The 12730-nt window shown below is 41.4% G+C and overlaps 1 protein-coding gene across 1 annotated transcript; it reads left to right on the top strand.

The window, feature by feature from the left end:
• Nucleotides 1–806: 806 nt before the first annotated feature.
• Nucleotides 807–11413, top strand: LOC147325325 (spexin prohormone 2-like). The gene is made up of 4 exons (XM_086302441.1): nt 807–947; nt 1035–1083; nt 1576–1653; nt 11144–11413. The coding sequence occupies exons 1-4, from the start codon at nt 807–809 to the stop codon at nt 11233–11235; spliced, it is 360 nt and encodes a 119-aa protein (XP_086158567.1). The 3' UTR covers nt 11236–11413.
• The last annotated feature ends 1317 nt before the right edge of the window (nt 11414–12730 follow it).

The raw sequence follows: 12730 nt of genomic DNA, 5'->3' as shown, positions 1-12730 counted from the left end.
ACACATTCACACACAAACACACCACTTATAGACCTCATATAACAGATCCACGATTGATGTTCCTCACTGCACCTCACAGTCTTGACGTCAGTCTGTTTTTTAGCTCTTAGTAAACAGGAGTCCTGCCAGGCTTCATGTGGGGCTGGATCGAACGTGTTACTCCTGCTTTTCATTGGAGATATAAGCAGACTGGAATATCTTTCTGACCCACACTCACACATGCTGCAACTGGATTGAATGCTATCGCTACAGCAGATATAGTAAGTGGAAATAAGTGTGTGTGTGTGTGTGTGTGTGTGTGTGTGTGTTGTTTTTTTATTAGTTTGGGGTTTTTTTTTGCTTCTTTGGGGGCATCCTATTTAAAGTAGATTCATCAGCTTTTTTAGTATTTTTTTAGTGAAAATGTCATATACACACACACACACACACACATATATGTGTGTGTGTGTGTGTGTGTGTGTGTGTGTGTGTGTGTGTATGACATTTTTTCATGCCTTTAACTACTACATTATTTTATATTTGGATTTCAATTATTTTACTAGTTGCATTGTTTTTGACTAATAGACACAATTATTTTAATCTACTGTGTTACTGATTTGTCACTAATGAATGGATGAATGGATGAATTATATTAAAGTAAAGGCAACAACTTTGTTGACCTATTCTTGGATTTTTGAAAACATTTTATTTACAGATACATGTATATAAAATATGCAACATACATTCAACATGTGCCAATTTCAGCTCTTCGGCATGATAAAGTGATATGAAGCTTAACACACTTTTCTGATTCTTACAATGTTGGCATGTTGATGTACAGGATACAAAATATTGGACAACAAACATTTTTTTTGTTTGCTTTTTATTCCCAGATGACGAAAGTGGCAGTTATCTGGACATGTACTTTAGTCATCTGCCTGTTTGTTGACTACTGTTATGCGCAGAAGGTAAAACTCATAGCCACTCACTTGTTCCACTGATTTTCTGTAACACATATTTTACCAGGAAACATTTGTTGTGTATTTCCCCTTCAGCTGAATATCCACTGGGGCCCTCAGTCCATGATGTACTTGAAGGGCAAACGTGAGTTTAACCACAACACAGACGCTTTTTCTCTCTATATCGGGGATGTCAAACTCATTTTAGTTCTAATTTAAACTTTTTAAAAAACAATCATCCCAACTTTTTAATAATATGTCTCAATTTTCTGCACTCAGTTTACTGTTATTGCATATGCATTACATTTTGTATAATTTTGTAACACAAATCTTCACAATGTATTTTGGAATAATAAAAAGAACATCTTATGATTCAAGCTTGTTGAGATAGGGTTGTTTAAAATAAGTAAATCTGGTTATACATGTCACTTCCTATAATTCTCATTTCTCTTGTGCGCCCCAGAACCATATGTTTATTAAAACATATCAGTAACACACTTGATCTCCCGTAGAAGCTCTTGAGTTCAGCTGTTAGTTGTGTTAGCTTTGACTTTTTTATTTTACAGTACATCTGAGAATCATACATGTAAGAAGATCAGTGTTAGCACAAAGTGTCTTCTCCAATTTTTGTTGTCAGATGGCAGGAGGTTTGTCTCAGAGGACAACAACAGTGTTTTGAAGCAGTGCCTCCTTGGCTGGTATGCAGTGATCCGAGGTACAGTATGGCATGATTTTATCTCATTCTGTTTCTGAAAGACTTATTAACATAGTATCCTTAAGCAAAGTTATTCTAAAGGGATATATAAGGAAGAGATGAGGTAGGTGAAATGGGTACTAAAAAAGAAATGGATTCCTCATACCAACTTGAGAATAACAGAAAAGAAAACCAAAAAGTACAAAAAATAAACAGAGAATAACTTGTTTCCATTCAAAATGGAATAAAATTGCATTCACGTAACCCAACTTTGAAGTGCCTTATCAATGGGCCAAAAAATATCAACAACTCTACCCCCCACCACTCCCCACGCCCAATTTATCTCACGTGCTGGGAAATTCCTGTGTTACAGTAGCCATAAATAGACAGATACATGTATAGATAAGTAAAAAATGAAAAAAAAAATCAGGTCTCAGACAGTCATAGTTTAATATGATACAATAAAGAGATTAAATAGAAAATGAAAGATTTTCTGAAATTGTCAGTGGAGTTGAAATAGATGAAAGTGCTCAGCTGCGTGTGCAGTAATTGGTCGCAGGATGGCCTAAATCCATTAATTATCCACATCCATTCACCACAGCCACAGTCATTTGGAGGACCTCTGCCTCAAGTGATGAAGAAATCCAAACAACATGTTGGTTTCAAATTGCAACAGCAAAGACAAGCTCCCTCTGTGCATTCTAACAGTTTAATATTCAAGCCATAGAAACGTTCCTTCACAGGACGATAAAGTCTAAGTCAGCCCTTACTGAATATGACTGAAGAAGTTTTGTAGATCCTACAGAGAGAGTGTAGAGTGTTACTTACCATGTGGTCATGTTCCATGGGATGTTTACATGGGATGTCAGCCATTATAGAAACAAATAAAATACTGAGATTCCCTCCCATTCTTTGTTGTGGTCAAAAAAACAGAGGAAAAAATGTAGCTGTCGATGAAGTCATTAAAAAAAGCAAAAGGCAAAAAACAAACAAAAAAAACCCCCTCAAGAATGGGAGCTTCAAAACTTCACAGCTTCAAGACTTCAACTTCAAAAGTTTGCCACTCAGCACCAGGTAAAAAAAAAGTGAAGAGCTGAATTACAACTTACTTCCGCAGTCATAATCAATTTTTGGATAATTTAGTTAAATTCAGTTCTTTCTATATAGTGCCAAATCACTGCAGTAGTAACCTCAAAGAAGCAGCAGAAAACTGAACCAGAGGACAAGTTTCTGAGAGTTAACAGCTTGCGTGATAGGCAGCTCACAGCTTAATAGTAGTCGTAGTAAGCAAGTCTCAGCTTCAACTGTGAAAGGAAGCCTTCGAGCTGTAGGTTTGACAGGATGAGATGCAGCAAGAAAGCCATTACTAAGACATCAGAATAAGACAAAGAGGCTTCTCTGGGCCATGAAACACCATCATTGGACTACTGAAGACTGGAAGATATTATGGACTAGAATCCATTTTGGTCTATAAACTGATCGTCGAATGAGGAGTTCTTTTGGTATGGTGATCCATCCAGTGAGTCTGTGAGGGCTTGTGGTCAGTGAGCTTCTCTCTTTTGCTCTTCTGTGCTTCTCTCTTTTTATGTTTCGTTAGTAGAGCTAAATCTGTCGTGGACTTCTGATAGCCTAGTGGAAGAAAATTGAGTGGGTTATAGGATCAATTTAGATAAACGTGTTCATTCCCTGGACCTCTGACTGTAGTTACTGTCAATGGTGCTCATCAAAAGCTGGAATAATCCTACTGATATTACTGACTATTGCTATATGCTACTATTTTTGAGTATTCATGTGCATCTGCGTGTATGGATGTCTGTGTGTTTGTGCATTTGTATGTCAAAAAATATGTGCCCCGGTGTCTGTCACATGTGGAAAAAGCTACTCACAGACATAACATCATGTACTGCTATTTACATGACCAGTGATATTTATTTTGACTCTTTTTCTTCAACTGGTCTTTCTGAGTTAACTGCAGTTATTACTGTTAGCTCCATAAATATTTGGATACAGGCAACTTTTTTATCATTTTGGTTCTGTACATTACCACAATTAATTCTAAATGAAACAACCAAGATGCAGTTGAAGTGCAAACTTTTTGCTTTAATTCAGTGGGCTGAACAAAAAGATTGCATAATAACGTGAGGTACTAAAGGATTTTTAAGACAATCCCTTTATTTCAGGGGCTCAAAAGTAATTGGACAAATTAAATAACTGACAATAAAATGTTAATTTCTAATACTTAGTTGAAAGTCCTTCACTGGCAATGACAGCCTGAAGTCCTGAAATCATGGACATCACCAGATGCTGGGTTTCCTCCTTTTCAACTGCAGCAGCTTTCAGTTGCTCTTTCTTTGTGGGCCTTTCTGTCTGAAGTTTAGTCTTGAACAAGTGAAATGCTCAAATGGGTTAAGATCAGGTGACTGACTTGGCCATTCAAGAATATTCCACTTCTTTGCTTTAATAAACTCCTGGGTTGCTTTGGCTGTAGGTTTTGGTTCATTGTCCATCTGCATTATGAAACCCAATCAATTTGACTGCATTTAGCTGGATTTGAGCAGACAGTATGTCTCTGAACACCTCCGAATTCATTCAGCCACTTCTGTCCTGTGTCACATCATCAATAAACACGAGTGTCCTAGAGCAACTGACAGCCATACACGCTCAAACCATCAGGCTGCCTCTGCCATGTTTTACAGATGATGTAGTTCTCTTTGGATCATGAGCTGTTCCACGCCTTCTCCAAACTTTTTTCTTGCCATCATTCTGGTAGAGGCTGATCTTGGTTTCATGTGTACCAAGAATGTTTTTTCCAGAACTGGCTTTATTAGATGTTTTTTGTTTGTTTGTTTTTTAGCAAAGTCGAATATAGCCTTTCTGTTCTTGAGGCTTATGAGTGGCTTGCACCTTGCAGTGAACTCTCTGTATTTACCTTCATGCAGTCTTCTCTTTATGGTAGACTTGGATATTGATACGCCGACCTCCTGGAGAGTGTTGATCATTTGGTTGGCTGTTGTGAAGAGATTTCTCTTCAAAATTGGAACAAATGAAAATGAATTGAACTGAAATGATCAGAATCAGAATCAGAATCAGAATACTTTATTGATCCCTGGGGGAAATTATTTTTTGTTACAGTGCTCCATTTTAAACCAACATTAAGACAAGACAGACAATACACTAACTAAGAATAGTACAATATATACATATATATACATACATACATACATAAGTCACTTATAAATAAATATTTGGAAAAGAAACATGTGTAGTTGTAGCAGCAAACAGTGTGTTAAGTGGATGCGTTGTACAGGGAGATGGCCACAGGCAGGAATGATTTCCTGTGTCGTTCAGTGGTGCTTTTCGGTAATCTCAGTCTCTCACTGAACGAGCTCCTGTGACTGACCAGCATGTCATGGAGTGGGTGGGAGGTGTTATCCAACATTGTCTTTATCTTGGACAGCATCCGCCTCTCCGACACCACCTTGAGGGAGTCCAGCTCCATCCCCACAACGTTGCTGGCCTTACGGATCAGTTTATTAAGTCTGTTGGCATCTGCGACCCTCAGCCTGCTCCCCCAGCATGCAACAGCATAGAGGATCGCACTGGCCACCACAGACTCATAGAAAATCCTCAGCATTTTCTGGCAGATGTTGAAGGACCTCAGTCGCCTCAAAAAATAGAGACGACTCTGGCCCTTCCTGTAAAGTGCTGTGGTGTTTTTAGCCCAGTCCAGTTTATTGTCAATGTGTACTCCAAGGTATTTATAGTCCTCCACAATGTCAACACTGACCCCCTGGATTGAAACAGGGGTCAAGTGTTTCCTGGTCTTCTTGAAGTCCACGATCAGTTCCTTGGTCTTTGCCACGTTGAGCTGCAGATGATTCTGCTCACACCACGTGACAAAGGAGTCGACCACAGCCCGGTACTCTGTCTCATCATCCCTGCTGATGCATCCAACCACCGCAGAGTCATCAGAAAACTTCTGAAGATGGCAGGTCTCTGTGCAGTGGCTGAAATCTGTGGTGTAGAGGGTGAAGAGGAAGGGGGAGAGGACAGTCCCCTGTGGTGCCCCTGTGTTGCTAATCACCTTGTCAGACACACACTGTGGGAGACGTACATATTGTGGTCTTCCTGTCAGGTAATCAACAATCCAGGACACCAGAGAAGCATCCACCTGCATCGCTGCTAACTTATCACCCAGGAGGGTCGGCCTGATGGTGTTGAAAGCACTGGAAAAGTCAAAAAACATGACCCTCACAGTGCTCGCCGGCTGGTCCAGATGGGTGTAGACACGATTGAGCAGGTAGATGATGGCGTCCTCTGTTCCGAGACGAGGCTGATAAGCGAACTGAAGGGGATCCAGATGTGGTCTTACTATGGGTCGCAGCTGGTCCAGGATGAGCCTTTCCAGGGTCTTCATGATGTGGGAGGTCAGTGCCACGGGCCTGTAATCCTGGGGGCCACTGGGATGAGGCGTCTTTGGTACAGGGACGAGGCATGATGTCTTCCACATCATCGGGACCCTCTGCAGACTCAGACTCAGCATAAACAGTTTATGAAAGACTCCACACAGCTGGGGGGCACAGGCCTTGAGGACAAGGGGACTCACTCCGTCTGGTCCAGCAGACTTGCCTGAGTGAAGTCTCCTCATTTGCATCTCAACCTGGTATTGAGTGAAGGTGATGGGTGGGGGAGGGGTGTCAGGAATCTCACAGGAGGCAACATGTGAAGAGAGAGGCTGGCACAGTGGTGTGGCTCTGGATTCCAGGCTGACTGCAGGTGAGGTTGTGGGGGTGGGAGCAGACACTGTGGTGTCGAATCTATTGAAAAACAGATTCAACTCATTGGCTCTATTCTCACCTCCCTCAGTTCCCCTGCTGTCGGTTGGCCTGAATCCAGTGATGGTCTTCATGCCCCTCCACACCTCTCTCATGCTGTTCTGCTGGAGTTTCCACTCCAGCTTCCTCCTGTAATTGTCCTTAGCCTCTCTGATCTTGATGAGATACAGTGGGGCAAAAAAGTATTTAGTCAGCCACTGATTATGCAAGTTCCCTCACTTAAAATGATGACAGAGGGCAGTAATTTGCACCAGAGGTACACTTCAACTGTGAGAGACAGAATGTGAAAAAAAAATCCATGAATTCACATGGTAGGATTTGTAAAGAATTTATTCGTAAATCAGGGTGGAAAATAAGTATTTGGTCACCTCAAACAAGGAAAATCTCTGGCTCTCACAGACCTGTAACGTCTTCTGTAAGAAGCTTTTCTGTCCCCCACTCGTTACCTGTATGAATGGCACCTGTTTGAACTCATCATCTGTATAAAAGACACCTGTCCACAGCCTCAAACAGTCAGACTCCAAACTCCGCCATGGCCAAGACCAAAGAGCTTTCGAAGGACACCAGGAAAAGTATTGTAGACCTGCACCAGACTGGGAAGAGTGAATCTACAATAGGCAAGCAGCTTGGTGTGAAAAAATCAACTGTGGGAGCAATCATCAGAAAATGGAAGACATACAAGACCACTGATAATCTCCCTCGATCTGGGGCTCCACGCAAGATCTCATCCCGTGGGGTCAAAATGATCATGAGAACGGTGAGCAAAGATCCCAGAACCACACGGGGGGACCTGGTGAATGACCTGCAGAGAGCTGGGACCAAAGTAACAAAGGTCACCATCAGTAACACACTACAACGGCAGGGAATCAAATCCCGCAGTGCCAGACGTGTTCCGCTGCTGAAGCCAGTGCATGTCCAGGCCCGTCTGAAGTTTGCCAGAGAGCACATGGATGATACAGCAGAGGATTGGGAGAATGTCATGTGGTCAGATGAAACCAAAGTAGAACTTTTTGGTATAAACTCAACTCGTCGTGTTTGGAGGAAGAAGAATACTGAGTTGCATCCCAAGAACACCATACCTACTGTGAAGCATGGGGGTGGAAACATCATGCTATGGGGCTGTTTTTCTGCCAAGGGGACAGGACGACTGATCCGTGTTAAGGACAGAATGAATGGGGCCATGTATCGTGAGATTTTGAGCCAAAACCTCCTTCCATCAGTGAGAACTTTGAAGATGAAACGAGGCTGGGTCTTCCAACATGACAATGATCCAAAACACACCGCCCGGGCAACAAAGGAGTGGCTCCGTAAGAAGCATTTGAAAGTCCTGGAGTGGCCTAGCCAGTCTCCAGACCTCAACCCCATAGGAAATCTGTGGCGGGAGTTGAAAGTCCGTGTTGCTCGGCGACAGCCCCAAAACATCACTGCTCTCGAGAAGATCTGCATGGAGGAATGGGCCAAAATACCAGCTACTGTGTGTGCAAACCTGGTAAAGACATATAGTAAACGTTTGACCTCTGTTATTGCCAACAAAGGTTATGTTACAAAGTATTGAGTTGTATTTTTGTTATTGACCAAATACTTATTTTCCACCCTGATTTACGAATAAATTCTTTACAAATCCTACCATGTGGATTCATGGATTTTTTTTTCACATTCTGTCTCTCACAGTTGAAGTGTACCTCTGGTGCAAATTACTGACCTCTGTCATCATTTTAAGTGGGGGAACTTGCATAATCGGTGGCTGACTAAATACTTTTTTGCCCCACTGTATTCTAACCAGCAGCTCTGTGTCAGCTAGCTTTAGTAAGTATATCATGTTTAACACATTTTGCAACAAACACTCCATACTGTCTTATCCGGCAAGATCATATATACCTTTTAAACAGTGGTATGCCGGCGTCATTGGCATCCATCCATTGCTCTTAGACTCTCCATTACATTCTTTTACAGTATTTAGCTCAATGGTTGATCGTCCCAGTTCCTGTGAAATCATATTTTCCTGGGCACTGAAACTGACCAGGAACCTGCTGGAAAACTGGAAAGACAATATTTATTGCTTACACTACTATCAGACTCAAAAGAGGCAAGCTGAGCTACTCTCTATAGTTCTGCTGTATTCGGTTTGCTGTCCATAACTCGGCAAGCACGTTATTGTCAGTACACTGTAAAGCATTCTCCTGTCAAATTATCCTTCTCAGTTTGCAGCATTTAATGGCCTCAAGTTCCAGTTAAATAAACTGTAGTTGGCATTACTGTGTGTAGGTTTCCCCTGGCTAATATATGCTCCCTCCCTCCTTGAACCCAAACCAAACTGCTCCTAACAATACTCAGAATGTTAATGGTTTGACTCCCTGCTCCTCCACTCTGGTAAGAGTCCTTGAGCAAAAGAATCCCAAATTACTCTCTAAACATCCGTCATTGTGTGTGATAAGTAAAACAGGTTGCACACACAAGTAAATTTTGTGCTTGCAACCATTAATGGTAGAAATCATTCCACACATGTAGGCCAGGTGAATCATCTTTCGTTACAGTGTTCAGTGTCCTGAAATCTATATACAATCTTCTGCTGCTGACCTTTTGTCTCACAAGGCCCATGGGTATAAATCAAGGATTACGATTCTCTCTAATGGCTTTCACCAGCATACCTGCAGGGCATTTCAATCCATCATCCATCATTATGATGTATGAAAATTATGCAGTTTCTATATTACTTAAAATCAGGTGTGTTGGTTATTTTGCTCTCCTCTTCTTACAGCTTCTGGTTCTCACATGTAGTAACATCTAAATGAGAAATTCCGTCTCGAGTTATGGAAGTCGTGTACATCAGGCTCATGCACACAGCACTACAGAGAGGTGATCGGGATGTGGTTTAAAAAATGCGTAGAGACTCTGACATTCATTACCCGATTATTGTTGTGGCCACTTCCACGTTGCTAGTCTCTGGCAATTCTTTAACCATGGTCTGATGCGTTCCTCCTCCTGAGGCCCACAGCTCCAGATTGGTATCTTAATTTCAGAGAACTTGAATTGCATATTGACTGGCAAGATATACATAGTTCACTGATCCACCTACCTATACCTGTGCTGAGGCTAGAGGCAAAGAGATGACGGCCATGACAGCCAGAACACAGGCTTCCAAAGCATCAGCATCAATATGGATTGGCTGTGGCTCAGGTCATTTGATCTGGATGCCAAATATCCTTGTCAAGAAACTAAGCCCAAGTTGCTCTCCGATGCATCCATGGAAGTGTGAATGCTAGATAGAAAGTACTTGTGTAGAAAAAGGATAGAAAAAAAGTGCTTAGATGAACGGGTATGACTGAGGCAAGTTGTATAAAGCACTCTCAGTGCCCAGGTAGAATTTAAAAGTGATGTGTAAGAACCAGTCCATTTACCAGTATCAGTGTCCATTTTATTTATAAAACACATTTCATTACAATGGGCTTATAATTTACTGTAAAAAAAAGAAAAAGAACAGTGTGTAGGTCCCTGTGACAGACAGGTGACCTGTCCAAGGTGTACCTCCCTTACACCCCCATGGCAGCTGGGATAGACTTCAGTCCCCCACAACCCTGAAATGTATTAGTGATAGAAATGTGATGGATGGTGGAAGGTCTACAATGTCTTATAGCAAAAACAACAAAACAAAATGTCATAAAGAGTCAACCTTGAAGTTAAAGCACAAACATACAAACTCTCACACCTGTGCATGCACGCACACAGACACACCTGCACACACTGGGTCACTGTAGCAGGTCTTCTGCTAATCAGCAGGTTGTTGGTTTGGTCCAGTCTGCAGGCCAAACATCTTTGGACAAAATACAAACCCCACGTTGTTCTCCGATCTTGGAGTATGAATGTATGTGAATGTTAGATAGAAAGAGCACAGAAAAAACACTTGTATGAATGGGTGTGAATAAGGCAAGTTGTATAAAAGTGCTCTGAGTGCTCAGGTAGAGTAGAAAAGCACCATATAAGAATCAGTCCATTTATACACACAGACAGTAGCCTAAATGTAAACCCGTGAAAATAAAGGTTTTTAAGTTTGGGTTGTTTTTTCTTCAGTCTAGACGCAGCTCTTTCCTGTTTGAAGAGAGCAGCACAACCTGAAAAGGGCATCCATAGAGGCAGTGACACCATTTGTCCTCCAGAGGCTGTGTGCAAAGTTCAAACTCTTTATGAAATATCACACCCACGGTTGCTGGTGCAGGGAATCTGAAGGCCAGGCTACCATGAGACAAAAACCTACAGGGCCTTTCTAAACTTATCCAGAGTAACCTGAAAACAAATAGTTTCATTATGGCAACTCCCATGATCGTGGCTTTTTATTTCTGGACTGAGAAACTAAGAACATTGAAACAGAAGTCTTAATGTGAACGGTAATAATTTACTGTACTCAGAAGCAGTAATAAGTTCATTTATTCCAATGAATTTCTATCATTATGCAACACATTTTACACACTTCAGAAACTGTTACTGTAGAGGTATAAAAAAGCTGATTTAAACGACTTACACTTCAAGTTGGTTTATAATCAAATGTACTGTAAAAAGTTTCATTGTTGCTATATTCTTGAAAAAGAGTGTACTGATGTGCATAAATATAATAAAGTCTGGTTGACATGGCAGTTTAAACACCTCCCTTTTTGTGTGTGCTTGCATGTGTGTGTACGTAGGCATCCAGAAACTGCAGTCGCTGGACTTCAAAAGACCCAGTCACATTCTGAGCTCAGAGAAAGTCCTCATACACTACCTCCAGAAGAGATGAGACACACCAGCTCGGACTGTGTACACGCAATCCAAACTGACAGTTCATCGAGAAAAAGGCCTAAAAACCATTTCACTTCAGTGGATACACAGTGACGTGGTACTACAACAAGAATCTAGCATGCCAGCTCTGGTAAAGCCAGTGAATTATTAGATAATTATGTGTATATTTGAATTGTTCATGCATGATAGCTTTCTATAGATGCATAGATATAGATAAATACAGAAAATGCTTGAAATAAAGCTGTTTGTGTAAATATCATGGCTGCAGTTTATCATTTTGCCCAGAAGAGGCCAGCAACATATTGTAGGAAAACTAAAGGCCGTCATCTAAGGATCATCAATGAATATCTATTATGTATTTCCAGAAATTATTTAGTGTTCGAAGAAAACATTCCTATAAAAAAGGAAGCAATGAAACATTATGGAAATACCTCAGTAGACATCAGAATCAGAATCAGAATACTTTATTAATCCCTAGGGAAATTATGTGGGTTACGGTTGCTCCAGTACAGTAACACTAATAGAAACAAAAACAAAAACAGACTAGACTATTAGCAATGCAATATGTTAAGATATAAGGAATACCACAATATATACAATATATACAAATCACCAAATAATGAATATCCAGGGTTGGCAGATGTAGTTATGAATAAATATAACCACATCTGCCATAGACAGCAACATTAATAAGTAAGAAAGAGCGTGTGCAAAAAGATGTAACTATAGCAGTGTTTACGGAGTATTAGATTGTGTTGTACAGGGAGATGGCCACAGGCAGGAATGATTTCCTTTGTCGTTCAGTGGTGCTTTTTGGTAATCTCAGTCTCTCACTGAACGTGCTCCTGTGGCTAGTCAGCATGTTATGCAGTGGGTGGGACGTATTGTCCAACTTTGTGTTATCTTGGACAACATTTGCCTCTCTGACACCACCCTAAGAGAGTCCAGCTCCATCCCCAAAACGTTACTGGCCTTGCGGATCAGTTTATTGAGTCTGTTGGCATCAGCAACCCTTAACCTGCTTCCCCAGCATGCAACAGCATAGAGGACAGCACTGACCACAACAGACTCATGGAAAATCCTGAGCATTGTCCGACAGATGTTGAAGGACCTCAGCCACCTCAGAAAATAGAGTGGACTCTGGCCCTTCCTGTAAAGTGCAGTAGTGTTTTTAACCCAGTCCAGTTTATTGTCTATGTGTACTCCAAGGTATTTATAGTCCTCCACAATGTCCACGTTGTGGAGGATTATAAATACTAAATATTGAAACGGGGTCAAGGTTTTCCTGGTCGTCCTACAATCCACAATCAATTCCTTGATCTTTGCCACGTTGAGCTGCAGATAATTCTGCTCGCACCACGTGACAAAGGACTCACCCAGCTTATCACCCAGGAGGGTCGGCCTGATGGTGTTGAATGCACTGGAAAAGTCAAAAAACATGACCCTAACAGTGCTCGCCAACTGGTCCAGATGGGTGTAGACACGATTGAGCA

Source organism: Aulonocara sp. 'chitande type north' Nkhata Bay, linkage group LG7 (assembly GCF_057382095.1).
Source record: "Aulonocara sp. 'chitande type north' Nkhata Bay isolate Kocher_YH1m ecotype deep benthic linkage group LG7, A_spYH_male_GT1.1, whole genome shotgun sequence".
NCBI classification, from domain to species: Eukaryota; Metazoa; Chordata; class Actinopteri; order Cichliformes; family Cichlidae; genus Aulonocara; species Aulonocara sp. 'chitande type north' Nkhata Bay.
Note: the sequence above shows the minus strand (reverse complement) of the source record. Positions and strands in the feature narration are given on the sequence as shown.

Coding starts and splice junctions, on each gene's coding strand:
- LOC147325325 (XM_086302441.1), top strand. CDS start 807: ATGTTGATGTACAGGATACAAAATATTGGACAACAAACATTTTTTTTG. Junction 948..1,034: donor ACTACTGTTATGCGCAGAAG/GTAAAACTCATA, acceptor TTTCCCCTTCAG/CTGAATATCCACTGGGGCCC. Junction 1,654..11,143: donor CTGGTATGCAGTGATCCGAG/GTACAGTATGGC, acceptor GTGTGTACGTAG/GCATCCAGAAACTGCAGTCG.